The sequence below is a fragment of the Hakea prostrata genome, chromosome 7, assembly GCF_041222555.1.
Source record: "Hakea prostrata isolate BN-2017 chromosome 7, UWA_Hpros_2, whole genome shotgun sequence".
Lineage (NCBI taxonomy): Eukaryota > Viridiplantae > Streptophyta > Magnoliopsida > Proteales > Proteaceae > Hakea > Hakea prostrata.
The window spans coordinates 72,237,050-72,259,940 of record NC_142606.1 but is presented as its reverse complement, the minus strand read 5'-3'; the positions used below and the strand labels follow the sequence as shown (position 1 = coordinate 72,259,940).

General features: G+C 38.8%; 1 protein-coding gene across 3 annotated transcripts in view; it reads left to right on the top strand.

The window, feature by feature from the left end:
• The window catches only part of LOC149011998 (uncharacterized), a 29,542-nt gene that overhangs the window by 5,872 nt on the left and 779 nt on the right, over positions 1–22,891 (top strand). Inside the window, exons 5-8 of one of the 3 annotated variants that reach the window (XR_016174327.1) lie at positions 4,565–4,604; positions 5,156–5,308; positions 7,542–11,425; positions 13,451–14,435. Coding sequence is in view for 1 of the 3 variants with exons in the window: in XM_089160716.1 (XP_089016842.1) it covers positions 4,565–4,604; positions 5,156–5,308; positions 7,542–9,820; positions 13,451–13,488 (2,510 nt within the window). In the remaining 2 variants the exon portion in view is untranslated. Of the gene's footprint in view, positions 1–4,564; positions 4,605–5,155; positions 5,309–7,541; positions 11,426–13,450; positions 14,436–22,891 lie in introns of those variants that run through there. The other 2 variants (XM_089160716.1, XR_016174326.1) reach the window with 2 other exon arrangements.

Here is a 22,891-nt window from a genome sequence, read left to right as displayed (position 1 = left end):
CTCGTCCATGAGATTAAGAACCATTAAATAGGGGTTTTGGGAGTCAAAAGCCTGAATTGCCCATTCTGTCCCTGACCAACTGCCCCTAGTGGAGGCAAGTCGGTTGACCAACCGCCCCTTCTATTTTCCAATAGCAAGGTGGATCTTCGGTCCGGTTTGTCGTGGACAATTACCTAGCTTTGGAGATCATAGTAGGGGCTCTTACCTGGACTTGAACATCTCCCAACCCCGTCATCTGCGAGCGGGAAATCCACCTTCCAAATCCATTCGGGTTTGAGTTAGTTCTTCCTTGAAACTCTAGCAAAGCGGCAGAATCACCAACTTCACCATCTGTGTCCGTAGATTCTACTCCCAATCCAATGGTCTCAATTTGGATGGCCCAGAACTATCTTCTATTAGATCCTCAGTTCTCAGACCTGCGAGTAAGTTTCTGGTTAGGATCCTAGGGGCTCTTACACTTATACTCTTGTACTCTTGCAGCCTGAAGTCCTGAACTCACTGTTCATTTATTAGAACACCAAAATTGGCCAAATTTAATGCACATGTCAAGTGGAGCAATTTGTCTTGGAAACTAGCATTCTATCCTTGCTAACTGGAAATTATATTTTCTATTTAAAGTTAACCATTCATGGAAAGATGCAGAGAATTTATTAAATAAGATGGTTCTCATGAACATGTTTGGGTTAAATTGAATGTGTTAGTGGTATGTCTGATGTTTGATGTTAGATTTTGATTATAAAAGTCTTATTGTAAAGAGTACATAAACCATAGGAGAAGCAATTTTCTTATTGTAATCAGTTTTAAAGAGAAAAGAAAATTTTTAATCTTTGATGGATGGGCTTCATGGGCTACGTTGGTGTCCAGAACATCTTTAGATGTGTTGGTGCAACCTAGAGGGGGGGTTATTAGGTTGCAACTAGTGGATTGTCCCAATTCTTCGGTTTGTGCGGAAATACACGGTAAATTGAAAATTCAAATGAAACTAAACAATACAAGCAACCACAACACGAGATTTATAGTGGTTCGACTATACAAGTCTACGTCCACTCCTCTCTTGGCCTCAAGAGAGTATTCCACTATTGATTCTCTTTCAATACAATGGGTAGAGATCAAACCCTTACAATAATCTTTGTTGCGGGGCAAGAGAACCCTTTACAATTTTTGTTTAACAAGCAGGGCAAGAGCACCCCTTAACAATCTTTGTTTACGGGCAAGAGCACCCAAGCAATCTTTGTTCACGGGCAAGAGCACCCAATGACCAATTCTAATCTACCAACCTAGACTAGAATTGAAACAGTTACAAAGGAAGGATGTTACCTTAAGAGGTGTGACACTTTACCTCTTGTGTGAATGTGATGCAATGTGAGTTGTATGCTCAAATGGAAATGTATGCACCACCGACGCCTTCAATCACCTCAAGCTTGGCTTCCACAAGCTTAGAAACACCTTGGTATATTTCTTCAAGGTTGGGAGAAGGTGAAAGGCAAAGCACAAGGCTTTCTTGCAATTTGAGAGCTTTAGGATCACTTGGGGAGTGGGTGATCAAGTGTGAGTGTTGTTACTCTCAAATGAGGTGAATTGGGTTTATGTAGAGCACCTTTGAGTGCCAAAACCCAATCCCCAATGGATAGAAAACGGACACATTTTTGTCCTGTTTTTCAACCCAGACGGACGTCCGTCTGGTCAGACGGTCATCCGTCTCAAAAGTATCCGTTGCAAACAGTCAGAGAGGATATTCTCTTTAAACTAACCGTTATAGTCAAATCTGGGCCAGACGGACGTCCGTCTGGCCTGGACTGGCTCAGACGGACATCCGTCTTCCCAGACGGTCATCCGTCTAGCTCGGACCGGCTCGACCGGACATCCGTCTGCTAGACGGAAATTCTGTCTGGCCTTCTGTTGTTTTTTGAGAAACAGAGTTATCAGTACAGACGGACATCCGTCTGCTCAGACGGCTGTCCGTCTGAACTCTATTTTGCTGACTTAAGTTGGGGCTGGGACATGGCTTGGGTTTTTGGACTTTTTGGTCAACCCTAAGCATTGTACACCTCACTAACATGTCCTAGGTCACTCTAGTAATATGAATTACATATAATTGATGCATTTACATGAATGTGTATGCGAGAGTGTCCTAAGCCCTAATTCAACCTAAGTCTTGATCTTCGACTTGATCTTCGACTTGATTTTGTGCAATGGTCTTCATGTCCATCTTGGCATGGTCATCTTGACTTAGACTTCATGTCCATCTTCATGTCTGTCTTGGCATGATCTTGGCTTTGACTTGCATATGGCTTTGACTTGGAGTTGGTCCACTTGTTCTCATCTTGAACTAAAACATCATAACTCAATATAGCCATTAGTAATTCATGCTTATTATCATCAAAACCAATAGAGGCTGATGTGGCAAATGCTGACATGGCATTTCCCAACAAGATGTTTTATTGATGAAATAGGTGAAACCAATACTATATCTGCTCTGAGATTCTTTTGGTGTTTAAATGTGATTGTATCATTGTTATCAAGACATTTTGATGACCACGGGGCTTAAGGGTCTTCCTAAGTACCTGGGCTGTTGGATCGCCTTTAGGCGTTGCCATGGCAAACAAAGCATTTTGGGTTTTGTTTATTTATTTATTAACTTTTATCTTGGCACAAATAGCATATTTGAAATTTAAAAATTCTACTTATTATGGGAAATAAATATTGAACAATCATACTGATGCAAGATATTCAGCAAAAGATTAGATAAACTTTGATTATCATACTATCATACCAATATAGCATATAAAGATGTTCATCTCTAAGAAATTTGACTAGTGAAATAATTTTATTTGCTATTAAACTTTTTCTTATGATAGAGCACAAGACCAGATTTCCTGTAAATCTGATTCAAACCTGGTTTAATGCATTCAAACATTGTCAACATTTCTCTAAATGGAAATATTATTTTGGATACCTAAACACATTCATATTTTACCGCACTTTTGGTTTCTAGCAATGTGTTACCATATTAACATTCATAGAATTTTTAGATTTCAGAAAAATGCGTGTGTTAGAAAGTTGAAAATTTTATGCTATTGGTGAAAATCTAGGTTTTTGTTCTGAATTAAGGGTTAATTTTTTTCTTTTAAGATTTCATTTTTTTAGCTATTTTTATTTGATTCAATTAGGGTATTTGCCTATTTGTGAATGGAATCTTCAGTTTTTCTTTTAATTAAATGCTATTAGGCATAAATAAGGTGCAGTACAGGATTTGACATCAATATAAATAGTGCAAGGTGCCTTGCATTAAAGCAACTAAATTGCCTAGCCCTTAGGCAAATGCTTGGACATGTCACCTAGGCAATGTCTTGATAAATATGGACTATATTCATGGCTCAAATTCTCAATGTCAGTGGCCAACTTTGTCCCCCAAAAAACTTAATTTGACCAAAATCTTGGTAAGGTAGGGTAATTTTATATTTCATTACCAGATTAGCCATCTTTTGGGTTATTTATTTATTATTTTTTTTTTTTTTGGGGGGGGGGGGGATGGGGTTAAAACATGGTGTGTAGCCTGCTTTAGGCCTTCTAAACACAATGATATTATTAGATTTATTCTTCCCCCCCCCCCCCCCAAAAAAAAAAAAAAAGGAGAAGACATTATTAGATTTATGGAAAAAGTCTAAATTAGAGTTTGATCAACAATGAACTAGAAGTCTAAAATGCCCTGTTCTACATTTAATGTAGTTTAACTAGTTATAAAGAGTAATCAAATCGTAAATTCCATGTAAAACTTCTTCAGCAAACAACAGAAATAATTCAAATTACCATAGCCTACTATGCTTGTGAAAACTGAGTATGTCACTTTGCATTTTTTTAACTTTATTTCAAGAATTTTTTTTTTTCTGGAAATTTAAAAATTAAATTTACTTATGGGAATTTTTTTTTTGGGGGAAACCATCAACTCATGGATTGGGCAAAGCTGTCTAACATATATTAGAATCACATGATACAAACAAGTTTTGAGCAAATTCCAAAAGAATCAGTGGGGGAAATTACCTTCTCTTAGATGTACTTGAAAGAAGACTAAATTTGTGATAGATGTAACATGTAATAGCAATGATCTACAGGGGCAACTCCGTTAAAGATTCGGGTAAAAACTGATCAATATTTTGAGAAACTCTCCTTACAGCACCAAAATGCAGAAACTCAATCAAGTTGGGTTGAGACACCTTGTCTCAGTCGAGTTATGGGCCCTATTAAGTGTTGAGCTGGTTTGAGATGTGGTCGTACCTGTAGTGATCTCGATCTAGTTGAGGATTAATTTTATGCTTGACATTCAATCCTGTCTTGCCTTCTCAAAAACTGAGATATATCTAAGATCTTGTGAGTTCTTGAACCATGAATACATTTTCCTTTTCCTGATTCACATTTGACTCTCTGATCATATTATTGAAATGCCCTTGTTAAATACACATTTTGTGCAATGTGCTTAAATCTTGATTCAGAAAGAAGTATTTGTTGTGATTGGTAGGATGGCACAGTCATGGCTGACGAGTTTCTGTCTTCCTGTTTGCTCCAGGTGGAGATACAGGAGACCCAGATGCAGCTGACATGACCAAGTAAGTCTTCCTGTTGCTTGGGCTATGTATGTTTAGATTAATGGCACTTTCACGATTTGTAGTTTCCAATCTTGCTTGATTCTGTTGGCTTTTTGTTGTCATCATGATTCATGATCAACTGTCGGTAGGATGCATGATTCTAGTGCCTCTTGTGTTAATCATGACCTGGATTTTTTGGTTAAAAAGATGTTATTTTCTTGACCAATGGAAAGGATTACTTTGTTTAAAATTTTTTCTGAAAGGGTTGTGAGAGGAAAACAGCTCGAGTCTTCATCACTGATCTTTCACAATTTCTTTTGTGAACAAAAAGAGACTTTTGCATATGAGAAATTGTTAATTGCATTATCTATTTGTTGTGAATAAGGGAACGGAGGGGATTTAGTGTGAGTTGGAGTAATTTGGGTCTGAAGAACTGTCTGTGGGATGTTCGAGAGATGAATTTATGTGCTGATTTTTAAGATATATGGACAGAAGATATATGAAGATTATAGGACTGGCTTGCTATATTTGTTCTATTACGTGTGCTCTACTCTGATTTTTGTCTTAATCAGGAAGGAGCTTCTGAGGGCAATAGATGTGCGACTTTCTGCTGTTAAGGAAGACCTGACCATGGCTCTTGCCCAAGCGTCTGCTGCTGGTTTCACGCTTGAGACTGTCTCAGAATTAAGACTTTTTGCTGATCAGTTTGGTGCTCATCGCTTAAAGTAAGTTTAAGAAGATTGTTGTTTTTGAAGACATTACTAGGCTTTTCTATGGACAACAGTTAGGTTTGAGTTTTATGCAAGTTAAATTTGCCACCAAGGAGGTCAGGCTTGTGCAAGAGATATAGAAACCTTTTGGTAATTGGGCTCCTCCGTTGCGGTGGCTTTTGTGATAGCCTAAAGTTGTCCTGGTGGCCTTTTGGCCTTCTATATCATATAAAAAACTGGAGAAGCTCACACTATGTTAAAGTGTAAATGCGACCTAGTGAATATAAAAGAAAGCATAAAAGAAAAAAACATGAAATTGCATAATTTATTATTTCTGAAAGTTTGGAATTGGAAAGCAAGATTAGAAAGAGAACAGAAGAAAGGGTAGATTGCATCAATAACCCGCCGGGTTTCTGACTACTTCAGATACCTTACTTGCCTTTTGATGAGAATTTGTTTACCTTCCTTAGGGCATGAAAACTGAGATGTGTTAATTTATGGATTCTTAGATGAAAATAACTTTTTTCTTCAAATTTAATCAACTATCTATAGAACTTCAATTTGTTATATGAGTTTTACGTTTGATAACAATAAAAAGGACATACAGTTTTGTCAACCAAGAAAGTTTTGCTCTGGTGTTAACAATTTTTTTATGAATCTCACTAAGTTTGGTCATTTCAGTACCTGGAAACATAATTATCATTATATTGTTCAGATCCTATGCCAGAAGTTCCAAATGATACACTCTAAAGGTGAAATCTGGAATTTTCTGGGTTCCTGATGATTCAAACATCAATATTCTGGATCATATGAACCTTAAAGTCATCAATTTGGAATGAAATATGGCTTTTCTTGCAGTGTGGCAGCTAGTTAGTAAACCTCATTGGTGTGTTGATTTGAGAATATATCAGGCAAGATCACTGGGCCTCCTGATCTCATTGTTTGGCCAGCCTTTTGGCTACTGCTGAATTTGAAAGACCTGTTGCCTGCTCCACTTTTCAACTGATAGTGTCTTTTTAAGGTGCCTATGCTTATATTTTAGAGCAAATTGCACTGGCACCCCAAAATAGAGACCTTGAAGCACGACACCCTACTTTATGTTTGAAAAACACATAGGTCCTATTCTGTTAGAATGATTAGTTATAGTATCGCGAAGACTATAAAACCCTTCTCTATCATACTTATTCTCTAAGAAATCTTATTCTCATTTACCCCCCAAAAAAAAAAAGATCTTCTCCCTACGAAGGGTACATTGTTGTTGGATTTTTTATTTTTCCCCCCTCAGATTTTGGTAAGGGCATTTTTGGAATTAAAGAAAAATAAACTGTGGGTCAACGGTTTCACTAATAGAATGGACTAGTGTGTTTAATGAATTGGGGTGTCTGTGTCTTTTAAACATAAAGTGGGGTGTTAGTGCTTTAAAGCCTCCATTTTGGGGTGCCAGTGCAATTTGTTCTATATTTTATAAGGAAGCACATGGATTGTCTCTTCAAATTCCAGTCATTCCTTCACATCCTGTCTCTTTCAAAAAATAATTGGGATTTCTTTTACTATCATATGGTGTTTTTCGGGCATGTGGCAGACTTGGATAGGCTCATGTGGGCTGATGTAATGGTGGACACCCTGGAACAAGCATTAAAAGTGGTAAAAACTGAATTTTAAATTTCATTACATAAAATAAGGTCATTTTCAAGTGTATTAGGATTTAGTGGCATTTCAGTTAATTCTCACTTGAACTCTCTTAAGGAAATTCTCTGCTTGTTACTTGATCTTTATGGTGGGTGTGGAAACAGTATACATGTTAATCTTCTCTCAAAACCAAGTGGCCACTGCTGCTAGTCTGCTACAGGATATACTTTCACTCCTGTTCCTTAGGGGGGGGGGAATGAAAAGGTGATTCATTTTACATGCCTTCTGCAGATAGGATCAGATCCACATGACTGATGGCTAATCTAAAAACCACATTTTGATTATCAGCTTTGTAGATTCTGATCTGATCACCTCATTCAGTTGGTGGATATGTTCAAAGCTATTTTCCTAGATGATAACAGTGTTTCTTGGTAAGAGCAAGAAGACAAAGTAATGACATGGCATCTCTGGTTGTTTTCAATCATCCATTTTTTTTAGAATGAGCTAGTTATATTTCTCCAGAAATTAGTTTCAGATTTTAGAGAATGATGTTCAGTTTGCATGTTGGCTATTATATAATTCGTTTGTTCACTGTTCCATCTTTTTATCCCTTCTGCAGTGAAGCTTGCAGTAAATTCATGTCCCTATGTCAGAGGAGGCCAGAATTAATCTGTTCTTTGAAGACTACAAGTGGCGATAAATCTGTCCGAACGTCTTCTGGTTCAGATATGTCCATTGATGACCTTGCTGAAGAAAGTGTTGCTGCCAGGCCTAGTTGGCCCCTCCAATCTCAAAGCCAGTTTAGCAATCAGCAAAATCGGCATCAGCAGCAACAGATTCACCAAGACCGTGATGCTACTCAATTCCTTGAACATTCCAAATCATTCACCTTCCCCGTACGGCATTCCAGTGATAGGGTTGAAATCATGGAAGGGACCATTGAGAAGGAGAAGGATAAGAAAGAGATTGCAACTGAGTTCTCTCAGGCTAGTCAATCAAGGCGGCTAAGTGTTCAGGATCGGATCAATCTGTTTGAAAACAAGCAGAAGGAGCAGTCTGTAAGTGGTGGTAAGGTTGTGTCAGGGAAGTCTGTTGAGCTTCGAAGACTGTCTTCAGATGTGTCATCTGTTCCAGCTGTGGAGAGGGCTGTTTTGAGACGATGGAGTGGGACCAGTGATATGAGTATGGATTTGAGTAATGACAGGAAGGAAACAGAGGGCAGTTCTGTCACACCTTGTTCTTCCATGAATTCTCAGATCAGCAAATCCGGCAAATTTGTCTATGTGAATGAAGATAGCAAGGATGATGATGGATTGGATGACACAGCTACATCTTCTAAGGCTGAGTTCAAGGGTTTTTCAGGTCAATTGGATGATTCTGGATTGGAAAATCTGTCTGTCACCCGATCCCGGGTTATGGATGCTGAAGCCCAAATGACAGCTTCATTTCACAGCTTAGAGGATGTTCATTCACAAGATCAACTGGCATCTCAAACTCAGGAGAATGTGTTGACTGATAACTTAAGAAAGGTGGGCTGGAAAGATTGTGAACCTTTCGATTGTCATTCACACTCTTATTCAGGCTGGGGGAAGAATCAAGCAGTTTCTCAGGCTCAATTTAGATCTTATTCTAGTGGAGTTCAACAGTCTGGATTACAGGATCATGCTTCACCTCAAAACATGTCTAGGGTTCCTTTTGCTGGAACTGAGCTTCCAGAAGGGAAAAACCAAGTTGCTTCTCAGTCGCAGTTGGGTTCTGGTCAGGATGAATCTCAGCTGCCACATGGAGCTTCTCTGAGCAGAACGGGCAATGTTGAACTGAGAGATCGTCCTGCCTACCAGGCTTCATTCAAGGATTCTTCCAGTGCAACAGTGGGTAGAGGATCAAATTTAAGACAATCACCTGTTTATCCTATTCAGAGTAAAGCTTCCTTAGGTAAGTTGGAAGAAAGTGCTGAATTGAAAGACCAGGCAGCCTTCCAGGTTCAGTACAGAGTTTTCGAGGGGGATCAATTGGATCCCCCATCCCAGTGGAGTTCTTTCAGAGGGAAAACGAAGGGTGTAGAGAGGAAAGAATTGGCATCTTTTGGGATGGACTATGGAGATTTACCCCCCAAAGTGGAAAGCAATCTTCACAGAACAAAGTCACAGCGACAGAGTTTTGGATCTGGACAAAGCAAGAAGTCACAAGGTAGAATAGGCGAGAACACTCCTGTTAATGGAAATAGTGAAACACATTTTCCTCGAAGAATGATTATTGAGAGTCCAGAGGTGTTTGGTTCAGCCGCAATAACCCCAGCTGAGCAAATTCAGAAGATAAGACAGTCAAAAGGGAAGCAGGAACTTAATAACAAGTTGCAGCTGAAAGCTAATGAGCTTGAGAAGCTTTTTTCAGTGCATAAGCATCGGGTTACTGGAGATTATCAGCCTTCTTGTGTTCAGAAAACTACAAGATCAGATGCACAGGTAGAAAAGGTTGCTAGTGCAATTTGCAGGATGTCAGATGAAGTTACTCCTGCTCGATCACATGAAAAAATTCCAACGAGGGAACCTTTTACCAGCAACAAGGAGTATGATTTCATCTCTTTGAAAAAGAAGGTAGATAATCAGGACCATGGTAGCACTCTCAGAAAGAGTATTTCCAAGTTTGGGTTGTCCAAGGATTCTAGAGGAAAGTTTTATGATAGGTACATGCAGAAAAGAGAGGAAAAACTGAGGGAAGAGTGGGGTTCAAAAAGGGCTCAAAAGGAAGCTAGGATGAAAGCCATGCAAGATAGTCTTGAACGAAGTAGAGCTGAAATGAAGGCCAGGTTCTCAGGCACTCCAATTCCGCTGGATTCAGCTCATTGTGTTAATCGACGTGCAGAGAAGCTCAGATACTTAGACACTCATTTAGCTGGTAAGAACAGAGAGCAGGTATTCTTGCTTTGAGCTTTATTTCTCTAGGGCTTGTGTAACTACATATGGTATTGGATGATAAATATGGATATTTTATTAGAGACTAGGAACTGTATTCAGAATTTGGTTCTTGAGGGGTTGTCTGCTGCTGATGCGTATAAAGTTTTCTTTCTGGCAGCAGCCAATAGAGTCAGTCTTGAGTGAAAATGATGAAATTCCATCTAATTTTCCTGGAGAGAGACAGTATGGACAAGATGTAACCTTAAATGAGATAATTTCAGTGGATGGCTCTTCCATAAGTACCCAATCTGAGAAGCTTTTGCCTGGTAGAAGTTCATCTTTGTGTACACCTCGAACCATAGGACTGCCAGTTTCAAGATTATTGGCAAAAGGTTCCACTTTGAGATCTGGAAGGCAACAGACTCTACCAGCAAATCCCCTTGCACGGTCTGTTCCCAAATATTCTGACTTAAGAAATGAAAATACAAAACCTTCAACAGGAATCAGCAAGACAGCTTCTCATTCACAACATCAAAATTTTAATCACAGCTAGACCATCACTGAAGAGCTACCACTTTTTAAAGAGGTTAAGCCATGCTGATCTCACTACATTAAAAAGAGTTCTGCTAGTCCTGGTGAGTTGAAGGTTTCATCACCTCAGAAGTCTGATGGTGTTGTTTTGGCATCAGTAAGATATAGTAATGGGCAAATTGATGACGGCATCTGGGGCAAATCTCCCAAGAATGCTCAGTAAAAGCCCTTATACAGGAAAGGTAATGGAATAGGTTCTGGGGCTGGTGTTGGTTTGGCTAGTATGATAATTTTAACGTCTTCTGAGGACCCAAGAAGCAGAGATGAGCCAGATGAAGAAGCTGATCATCCGGAATATTCAGTAAACCTGGTCAAGTCAGAAGAAGAGGAAGAGGAAGAGATTGGAAGTGTGATTGGTGAAGAGGGTTTTAAAGCTCCAGATCTTCTTGCTGATTCAGATAATGAGAAATCACCATTGAGCCAGGAATTTGAAAAATCAACTGATCCTAGGTCAGAAAATAGCAATGCCCTAAGATCATTTTCTCAAGTGGACCACAACTTGGTAGTTGTTATGGCTGTTTCAGACCCTGTAACATTCCATGCTTCTGCAGGAAATGTCCAGGACTCACCAGGAGAAAGCCCTGCTTCTTGGAGTTGTCGGGTGCAGCATCCATTTTCTTTTCTTAATGAGACATCAAATATTGATGCCTGTATGGATTCCCCACTGGGAAGCCCTGCATCATGGAACTTGAACTCGCTCACTCAGATGGAATCTGATGCAACTCACATGAGGAGGAAGTGGGGCAGTGGTCAGAAGCCAGCTCTTCTTGTAGCTAATACCTCACATAATCTTTCATGAAAGGATGTGACAAAAGGGTTTTAGAGGTTACTGAAATTTGGGAGGAAAAGTTGTGGATCTGAGAGCCTTGTAGACTGGGTATATGCAACAACTTCAGAAGGAGATGATGATACTGAAGATGGCTTTAATGAAGGAAATTGAGATTTTAAAGAATGGGTTTAGCAGTGTCCTCCCTCTTGTGATGGTTTTAATGAAGGAGAATTTTTGATGAATAAGGTATGTAATTTCCTGCTACATTTTCCTATAGTATATAAATCATCAACTCGGGCACTGTTTTTACTGGACTTCTTAAAGTCAGCTATCAGCCTTGAAATGTCGCTGAAGTATATCAAATTTAATACATGTGTTGTTCTTTTATTTGTGGAGACCAAAAGTGGAAAGAGACGGAGATGAACTGTTCTTTTATTATTTCTGTGAGAAATGGATCTTTGATCTTTCCCATATAGTCATTTATTAGGTTTTCATAAACACACTTTTCTAAGGGAATGAACTGGTTGAAACATCACCAGGCCACAAAGCCAATTAGCACATCCACCTAGCAACAACAAGTCAACAACAATGACGACACCCTCAGTCTTATCTCAACTAAATAGGGGTGGCTGCATGGATACTCACTCCATACTTGAGCATTTAATGGCATCCATTGAATATTTCCATGCCGCCCTAAACAGCTTTACCGTAGCTTATCATGTATTGGAGCTATCCCAAAAAATCAGGTTTAACTGGGTCATTCATTACTTTATCCTTCCTACTTTTGCCCTTCATCCATCTCAATATCTTCCTCTACATTGATTTTCTCTATATGACTCTTAACTGCCCAAATTGCACATGCTAGAATATATCTGGTCGTATTGTCCTATAAATTTTCTTTAAGTTTTAAAGGAATATGCTGGTCACACAACACTCCAAACACACCTCTCAACTTTGTCCATCCTATTTTCATTAGTTGTGAAATATGTCATCTATGATTAGTTAGGAACTTAGAATTGAGCCAAGACACCTGAAATAGTAACTTTGTAACCAAAGTTAAGAACCTTATATTGTCTTTGTTCCACTTATCTTAAAGCCTTTTAAATCTCAGCCACCAAAAGAATATCGTCATTGAAATGTTTGCACCAAGTAATCATACCTTGAGTGTCAGTGGTTAAAGCTTCATGGTTATAGCAAACAAAGAAGGGCTTGAAACTGATCCTTGATGTTACCATATTGTTTTTTGGTAATTCTCAACCTCGGTTCCCCAATATTATTATATTTGTAATCAAACCATTATAAATACATCCAATTATGTCCACGATTTACTTGGAATGCTTCTCTTCTCTAGTACTTGCTGGATTAAGTCACTGAGGATTCTATCATAAGCTTTTTTTAAGTCAATAAAAACAATAGTAGAGGTCCTTCATGCACTCTTTAAAATTTTTCATAAGCATAGGCACCCAGGTGGATTCTTTGGGGTCTTTCTGATTGGCACTGTAATGCTTACTTCTCGTTTTATTTATTTATATATATATATATATATATATATATATTTTAATTTCTATTTATTTGTTTACTTTTATTTCATTTAGTGAGATACAAACAGTAACAATAACAAAAACAATCATAGCCTTGTCACAATTTAATGGATTCAGCTACTGAGCTACATGGATCCTAGAAGAGGTAAAAGCAAGCTAAAAATACTTGGGAGTCAATAAAAAAGAGAGAAAAAAAAAAAAAAAAAAAGAAAAGAAAAGAAAAGAAAGAAAAGTATGTTGATGGGCCGTGGTTGCATGAATAATTGAGTATACACTCGTGGGGCCAGGCAAGGTGCTGGTTGTTAAGACCTGCAGCTGAAGTAATTTTAATAAAGGAGAATAAGTAAGAGGAATAAAAGAATAAGAGGTAATCATGGGACACATGGAGGGCAAAGAGTGGGGCTGTTATGCAATTCAGTTATGGGATTCTAGGGGGCTAATTTGGGAGCAGGGAAGGGGTTGTGTCAGCATCAAGGAAGAACTGTTGTTGTTTGTTAGTAGCAGGCTACTGCTGCGAGGATTGGACTCTAGGTAATCCAGTTATCATTGCTATTTTTCTCATTCTAATTTTCTGCTATTGCGCTGCATGTGACATCTTAACACACTTCTATGATATCTCTCTTAGGAGAATTTTGCACACTACTCAAGAATGGGCTGTAATACTTAAAAGACATTTTATACATGCATCTGGATTGTCATTTTAGTAACATGACATCTTTTGTTCTTGCAGTCCAAGTCTTATGTAGCACTATGCCTGCACCTCCATAAAACTTCTAATTGAGGGAGGATCATATATCAGGAACATTGCTAAAAAGGCTCACTACCTAACCTGCTTCGATCCAATGTTACTGTGTTCCTGAATAAAAAAACAAAGAAACTAATAACCCAAACACTTGGTCCAGAATGAGGAATTGGAAGAAGCTACCTCTTTGCATGGTTGAGAAGTTGAATTGAAGTAGGAATTGTCTAACCCAAAAAAAAAAAAGAAAAAAATATTGACACGATTGATCATCTAGTGTCCATATTTTTCAAGGGCAAAGGAGATCCAGGCAGTTGAGACCTAGGTGCTCACATAAACGGATAAGTGTTATTCTATATTTCTTTGATTTTCTGGCGTTGTTTAGTATGTGTCAATATATATTTTGTATCATAAAAAATCAGCATTTAGCCACATCAAGTCATCAAAAATCAATATTTAGCCACATGGCCCACATCTAGTCATCAAAAATCAACATTAAGCAACATCAAGTCATAAAAAATTAGTGTTAAGCCATATAAACTCGTAAAAAAATAACATAGAACCAGAAGAAAACAAAGCTAAACAAGCAAGGTGTTGGAAGTTTGAAACAATTAAGACAATTTATATTGTTCTTGATATACCAAATCTAACATTGTTGTCTAAGAAGTTCAATTAGTCAAATACTTTTATTTTCACATGAGACATTTTGCATTACGTGGACTCATAACTAGCTTTTGAGCTAATCCAAAATTTCTTAAAAACTATATTAGAGAAATTATGTTCCAGTCACTTTATTTGGTATGCATGAATACTGTCAAAATCTCTCCAAATGAAAATATAGATTTCAAAACAATGCATATCACACTGTTCTTTTTTTTTTTTTTGGGTCATTAGGAATGTTTATCATATTATGATTTATGGTACATTGGAGTTGAGAAAAAACCCCAGCATGAGAAGGTTGAAAATTTTGCTTATCACCAAAAATTCAGTTGCTGTTCTAGAACCTTATGGGGAGGGGGGGGGTGACATTTTATCCTTGTGGAAGTTTGCTTTTTGACTATTTCTATTTGACTTAACATTTGTTTATGATGAATAAATTCTTAAACGATACTAGGCATAAATAAGGGCCAATATGATCAGTAAAGTGGCACTGATTACTGCTGCATGGATGCCCAGGCGATGCCTTGACAGCCATGCTAGCATCTAAAGCATCATTTTTGTCCTTAGACATTTAGTATGTTTTTCGTCTTGGGTCATAGGGCCTGCTATTTCTTGCTTAAACAATCCTTTCAGTGGTTGCCTACTTTTTGCAGTCCAAATGCAAGGTTTCAGATTTTCACTGGAACTGCATAGGATCTGTTCTCGCTGTTACATTTTTGTGTGTTACTTTATGTCATGGGCAAGCAGTATTCCTTCCTAATATAGAGTTGGATCACTAAATGTCCTAACCCTTGATGCAGTTCCCTTGGCCCAGCTGGACAACCACTTTGGAGGTGTAAACCAAGGATTGGTCCTGTACCAGTTTTCTGGTTTTGAAAGAGCTGGTAGCATCTTCTATTCTATTTTGAATGGGTAGGTTATGGAGGGATTAGTTGGGTAGTCTAGTTTATGTAGGGTTATTTTGGTAGTTCCCTTGTTGGTTAGTTTTTATTACTATGTAAGGGTTTCTTCAAGGGACAAAGAGCTTTGTTGAGGTTCGGCCTATGCCAGCACTCCCCCGAGTTTCTGTCTGCTCCTGTTGTATATAGACACTTCACCCACCCAATGTTTTGAGGAGAAAGAGAGACATGTAGACGTGCTGGCATAGGCCACTGATGAGGACATCTGTGAGCAGTTCCGAGTTTACCAGCGACGCCAACGTAGAGATCATACCACGACAACATCTATGTGGATGGATGATGAGTTCGGAGGGTATCAGATGGTTCGATGAGAAACATTGCTCATAAGGAGTTTGTCATGTTATTTTCCTTAGTCTTAGTGGGTTGGGTAGTAGTTTACTATTGAAATATTTTAATTTCATGTTTGAGTCTTTATGGGTTGGGCCTAGAGTCTGTTTTGGCCCAATTTTGAATTATTTGAGTTTGGGTTATATATACAACTTAAGTTGGGGTTATTTTGGGAATTAAACATGTAGGGTTGTGAGGGATCAACTTTTTTATTTAAACTTTGTATGGAATTCGTTTTTAGCAATCAATGAATGAAAAAAAGAATTAAAAAAGAAGCTCACGCTGCTCTCTCTCTCTCTCTCTCTCTCTCTCTCTCTCCTGGCGGTACTAGTTCTTCCCCCTCTCTCCAGGTAAGCTCTCTCTCCTCCTTTCACTCGTATTTCCCACTAGAAAAATTCTCCTTGCTCTCCTCTACAAAGATCTACTATTTTTTTTCCTCAAAAAAGACCTAGTTTCTTTCTTGGAAATCTTCTTCTTCCCCAAACCCCACAGTTGTTCTAATTTTCTTGTAGAAAAAAATCTTTGTTTTTTTTCTTCCCTCTTTCCCTTCTACGGCAGTCTAGTTTTCTGTTGTTAGTCTCCCTTCCCTTCTCTTTGTTTCTTTTCTTTCTCTCCCTCTCTCCTATCACCTACTCTCTTTCCTCAGATACACCATTATTTCAAAATATATTTTTTCTCCTTTCCTAGGATTCACCACTATAAAATATTTTTTCTTTCTCTTTTTTTTCTGTTCCTAAATGCTATCGAACCCCTGTTTTGCAGCCAGAATCAGCAGGTAACATTATCTCTCCCTAAATATTTCTCGTTTAGTCTTTGGTAGTAGTTTTGTTTAAAACAAAAACTTTCCAAGACTCCCTTTACATTGTTAAAATTGTTGAATTGTTAGCAATCTGATATTGATTAGGATAGCTCTATTTTCTTTAAGTTTCTTAATACCCTTGCATCCAATTTAGTGTTATGGTGCCAAGATCCCCATCCCCTTGTTTCCCTATTGATTCTTGTTTAGTTGTATGTACCAGTAAGACTTATTGTGTTTATTTCTCTACTTTCGCTGTTTTACATGCATGATTAATTAGATTTTAAGTGCTGCAAATTCCTTTCTTTACTATCTGTCAAGAATAGGTGTTTAATTCTAAGAGTCTAGTAGCCCACTTTGTAGGTCCCCTAGTTTCTAGGGTTTCTCCTACATCAATTCTGGTATCAGAGAATGGTTTAGAGTGTCAGTACTGCTGGACTTTTAGGTTTCAAGTTATTAGAATTGCTGGTTTTAGTTTAGGTGTCTTTAGGTCAGACTGTGTATGGTAGTGACCCGAAGTGGAAATGAATATTCCAATATGACTGGTTCATCAAGTGCCCAATTGACCCCTGACCAATTGATTCAGTTGCTCCAACAAAATGGAGAGATCTTAAAGGCCATTCAAACAACTCAAGAGGAGTTAAATAACCAAAGGGCAGCACAGGCAGCCCAAGCCACCACCATTCAGACCATAAAATGTAATGTTTGGACCCTTGCAACATGACTTACAGCCATAGAGGGACAGCAAGAGCAGCATGGACATAATACTCAAGCCAATGGACCTAGGAATGAAAACTACCAAGTGGACCTCCAGAACTTTGACCACCACCTCAAGGATCTTGATAGAACTGGGGATAATTTCTAAGGTAATGGAAGAGGTAGAGGTAGAGGTCGTGGAGCACGTGGACATCTTGGTCCTATGCATCATGCAACCTATGAGCATGACAATGCTCTTGACACCCATGATAGAGGGTTCGATATTAGGAGGATAGTCAAGGTAGAGGCCCCATCTTATGATGGCCAAATAGATGCGAAAGTCTTACTAGATTGGATTAGACAAATGGACAGGTACTTTGATTTTTATAATATGTCGGAAGAGGTTCGCTTTAGGTTTGCTAAGATTAAGCTTACCGAGGCTGCCCAAGACTTTTGGACAGAATTAGAGTACCAAGAGAACAATCTAGGACTTGAGCCAGTGACCACTTGGGTTGAGATGCAAGAAAGGCTTAAAAGGGAGTTCTTACCTATCACCTATAGGCTGAACTTGTTGAATGAAATGAACACCCTAAAGCAAGGGAAATTAACTGTGACTGAGTACATGGCCAAATTCAATGAACTTAAGATTAGAAACCGTACTCGTGAGGATGTTGAGCAGACACTTTCTAGATTTATTAGTAGACTTAACTCCGATATCCGGTCACGACTTGCACCCAACTTAGTGCGAGATGTCCATCAAGCCTTTAGGATTGCTCTAGAACTTGAGACGTCCATGAAGACTTTTTCTTAAAAGAAGAGCTTTCAGACAGGAGAATCTAGTTTCCAAAGGTCTACCCCTAACACTAACAATTTCCAAAGACCCCCTGTTAATCCACAACACCCAATTGATAACAAGGGTAAAGGCATTTTGGGAATTCCCCCCATGAAAGCTAGCCAGCTCCAGTGTTTCAAATGCCAAGGATTTGGACATGTTGCTAGGGAATGCCCCAACATAAACCTTTATGTTGGAGGGCAAGACCATGTGGATTTAGATCAGGATGTCGATAAGGAGCCTGAGTATGACCATAGACCAGATGAGGAGATATCTGATGAGGATCTTGATATGGTATATGGGTCTAAGCTTGGAGTTGTGCGTTGTATGGTATCACAACCTAAAGATAATGATGATTGGTGATGGACTCATGGACTAATATTTTTATTACCTACACTTGCCATCAAGGTAAGAACTGCCGAGTCACCATAGATAGTGGAAGCTGCATGAATGTAGTTGCTCAAAGTGCTGTATCCAGAATGGGGCTCAAACCAGAGGCTCACCCCAAACCATACAAGGTTGCTTGGGTCGATCAGTCTACTATCCCTATAACCCTTAGGTGTTTAGTTCCCCTACATTTTGCTGGTTATGAGGATAGAGTGTGGTGTGATGTCCTAGAGATGGATGTTGCTCACATCATTCTAAGGAGACCATGGTTATATGATAGGGATGTCACTGCCTATGAGAAATCTAACATCTGTATCTTTGAATATAAAGGGAAAAAGATCCGATTGACGCCTACTGCCCCAAAAGAGCTTAAGGTTGTGAAGCATAAAGGCAGTACCATCAAACAAACTTGCTCTAAAACACTTGGCATACTAAATCAGCAAGAATTTGAAGTTGAGTGTAAAGAGTTGGGAGTTGTTTATGCTCTAGTTGCCTCGCAAAGTAATTCAGATACACATCACACATCAGACAAATTTGTTAATTGAAGTCTAGGGAACTTGGTGCGTTGTCTTATAGGAGAGTACCTTACCAGTTGGGACTGGGTCCTTACCCAAGCCGAGTTTACCTATAATAGCTCTAAGAACCCAACCACTGGTCTGTCACCTTTTGAGGTTTGTCTAGGATACCAGCCCAAGGCTCCTATAGACCTTATTCCAGTTGTGTCTAGCTCTAGGACTTCCCCATCAGCCGAGTCTTTTGCGTAGCACATATTTGATTTACATGCAAGTATAAGACAACAAATAGCACTTAGTAATGATCAATATAAGTCCAAAGCTGATGTGCATCGACGACTGCAAGAGTTTCAAGAAGGAGATATGGTGATGGTTAGGATCAGACCGCAGCGTTTCACTAAAGGTAAAGCGAGCAAGCTACATGCTCGTAGTGCAGGACCATTCGAGATTCTGAAGAAAATAGGAGCTAATGCCTATGTTCTTAATCTGCCAACTAACATGGGGATCAACAATATTTTCAATGTGGAGGACCTTGTCCCTTTCCATGGCACTCCTACTACTGCATCTTTCTATCCAAATGACCTTGACACCCTTCCCTTCGTTTTTGATGACCCTGCTGGTAAGACCCCTTCACTCCCTACTACTTCAGTACCACCTATGCCTAAATTTCACAACAGAGTTGAGACAGTTGAAGAGATCCTTGATGAGAGAGTTACAACTACAAAGAGGGAGGTTACAAAGAATTCCTAGTTAAGTGGCGGGGGCATCCTGAGATCAACAGCACTTGGATCACGATGGTGGAGCTACAAGACTTGACGCAGACATGCTAGAGTACTACCAGAGCCTTTATTCACCGGAGGTGAATTCTTTAAAGTCGAGGAGAGTTGATGAGGACATCAGTGAGCAATTCCGAGTTTACCGCCGACGCCGACTTAGAGATCATCCCATGACAGCATCTATGTGGATGGATGATGAGTTCGGAGGGTATCGGATGGTTCAATGAGAAACACTGCTCATAAGGAGTTTGTCATGTTATTTTCCTTAGTCTTAGTGGGTTGGGTAGTAGTTTACTATTGAAATATTTTAATTTCATGTTTGAGTCTTTATTGGCTGGGCCTAGAGTCTATTTTGGCCCAATTTTGAATTATTTTGAGTTTGAGTTATATATACAACTTAAGTTGGGGTTATTTTGGGAATTAAACATGTAGGATTGTGAGGGATCAACTTTTTTATTTAAACCTTGTATGGAATTCGTTTTTGGCAATCAATAAATGAAAAAAAGAATTAAAAAAGAAGCTCACGTTGCTCTCTCTCTCTCTCTCTCTCTCTCTCTCTCTCCTGGCTGTACTAGTTCTTCCCCCTCTCTCCAGGTAAGCTCCCTCTCCTCCTTCCACCCTTATTTCCCACTAGAAAAATTCTCCTTGCTCTCCTCTACAAAGATCTACTCTTTTTTTTTTCCCTAAAAAAAGACCTAGTTTCTTTCCTGGAAATCTTCTTCTTCTTCCCCAAACCCCACGGTTGTTCTAATTTTCTTGCAGAAAAAAATCTTTGTTTTTTTTTTCCTTTTTTTTTTTTCCCTCTTTCCCTTCTACGGCAGTCTAGTTTTCTGTTGTTAGTCTCCCTTCCCTTCTCTTTGTTTCTTTTCTTTCTCTCCCTCTCTCCTATCACCTACTCTCTTTCCTCATATACACCATTATTTCAAAATATACTTTTCTCCTTTCCTAGGATTCACCACTACTTCAAAATATTTTTTCTTTCTCGTATTTCTGTTCTTAAATGATTTCTAACCCCTGTTTTGCAGCCAGAATCAGCAGGTAACATTATCTCTCCCTAAATATTTTTCATTTAGTCTTTGGTAGTAGTTTTGTTTAAAACAAAAACTTCCCAAGACTCCCTTTACATTGTTAATTGTTGAATTCCTTGTTAGAAGTCTGATATTGATTAGGATAGCTCTATTTTCTTTAAGTTTCTTAATACCCTTGCATTCAATTTAGTGTTATGGTGCCAAGATCCCCATCCCCTTGTTTCCCTATTGATTCTTGTTTAGTTGTGTTTACCAGTAAGACTTATTGTGTTTATTTCTCTACTTTCACTGTCTTACATGCATGATTAATCAGATTTCAAGTGCTGCAAATTCCTTTCTTTACTATCTATCAAGAATAGGTGTTTAATTCTAAGAGTCTAGTAGCCCACTTTGTAGGTCCCCTAGTTTCTAGGGTTTCTCCTACATCAGCCACACTCTTGGATGGAAAACTACTGCTCTTTTAGGTTGATGTGTTACCATAGAAGAGGAGAAAATTAAATATTGAAATTGATAGTTTGTTCAAGAGAGTGATTGCACATGTGTCTCCCGTCTTCTGTCTTCCCCTACAAACCCCTTGTTTTTTTTGGGAGAAAACTTCCCCCACAAACCTGGTTCTTTCTAATTCATCTTATTCTACCTAGCCCTTCGTCCATCCCGGGCAGGACCATGGGCACAATCAACAAATCTCAGATACGAGTAACAAATCACCACAGCTGATCATAGCATTTCCTGATATGGCAGAAAAGAGAATAAAATCTTAGAAATCTAGAACAGGCTGTAAGGTGCTCTGATGACTCAACTCTTTCAACTGAGTATTGTTCCTATGGTGTAGAATCAATCCTCAAGGGTTCATATTCAATTGCTGGATTAAATAGGAGGTTGGTCTCCTTGCTCAGCAGAAGATTTAATTCCTTAAAATAATATACAGATCATCAACAGACTTCCACGCAGAGATATTTTGGTCATTTTCCCTTGCCCTTTTAGGGCTGAATATGGGTCTAGTTTTACTACCCTTGATCCCAGTTTCAGGGATCTGATTTTATATTTTTATTTTGATTAGTCAATTTTGAGTTGTTTGAGAGTTTCAGTTGAGTGTTAGTTGGTTGGTTATTAGGTTTGTTAGTGATAGGGTTCTTTATCCAAAGGGATCTTATCTTTTAGAGTCGTTTCCTATTTGGGATTTAGTTATTTGAGTCCTTATTTAACAAGTATTTTGTTTGCTTAGAGTCTAAGTTGGATCCCTATCTTTAAGGAATCCCAACTTGAGTCAGTTTGGATTTTGAAGGCTATAAATAGCCTAGAGTCAATGTAAACAGTTGGCTTGATTTTGATGAATAAAATTTGATTGAAGAAATTGACTGTGAGAGTCATAGGATCCCTAGGGGTGACCTGCTGCTGGGTTTGTGTTATTGATTCCTCAATTCTAGTTCTTAATCTTCTACTTTAAGCATTCAACTACAGTTCCAGCAAGCTTTGTGAGTTTACAAGTACAGAAGTTCCCTACCCCTTCCCACCTCCCTAAGCCATTGCAAACACCCCCTGCCCCTTCCCCTCCAGTTGCAGCCCAAACCCTACCCCCTCTCTGACCACCGTAGCCCTCCCCTTTCTCTTCTTCTTCCCTGCATTACAACACACCCCCTCCCCCTGTTCCACCTTGACTCCCTGCCCTTTAGACCCCTTTCAACCTTCCCTGGGATCGCCCTAAGCCATAGAACCTATTCCTACAAGTATTTTCCCAATCGGCCCTAGTTATACCGATCTGGAAAATTCTGCCAACTCATCTTCTTCATTGAGATTTTCTGCAGAATTTTATAAAACCTTAACTGATCAATTTCAGACTGGAATCCCCAAGTTTAGCAATCGTTTGAGCCTTGGAACAACCCCAAAATCTTCTGTTTCAGCCTTTCCTATTTTGCTGGAAGTTCCTGGGCTAACTCTAAGTATAGGAAAATTACCTAATTACCCCTAACCTAGACCCAGATTACATTAGGTTGCTACTTGACTTGTTTCAGGTTTTCCTCTTATTTATATTATCACAAAAAGTTAATTGGAAACTAATTCATGAACTTTGTCTAACTATTTAATTACATCAAATAGCTGATTTGACTTAAATTGTGAAACAGATATCTATCTCAACAAGCCCTTCATGCAATAGCTTAGAAGCTCCATTTACTCTACGACTAATAAAGCTGTATTGGCCATGGGGCCCACCCAAACTTTAGAAAACAAGTCTCCTAAAAGATCTTCAGTCAGGGATGCAATCTGCTGAATTATCTCCATCCGAACAGATTTGATGGTTCTTATGTCAAGCGTCCAGATTCGAACTATCTCTGACTATTAGATAGGAAGGATGAATGAGACGTTACAAATGTCATGCATTGGAAGTCCAATCTTCTTGTTTTTATTTCAAAGTCATCTCTATGTTGTTGGGTGCAGATAGAGAAAGGCCATAAACAAAT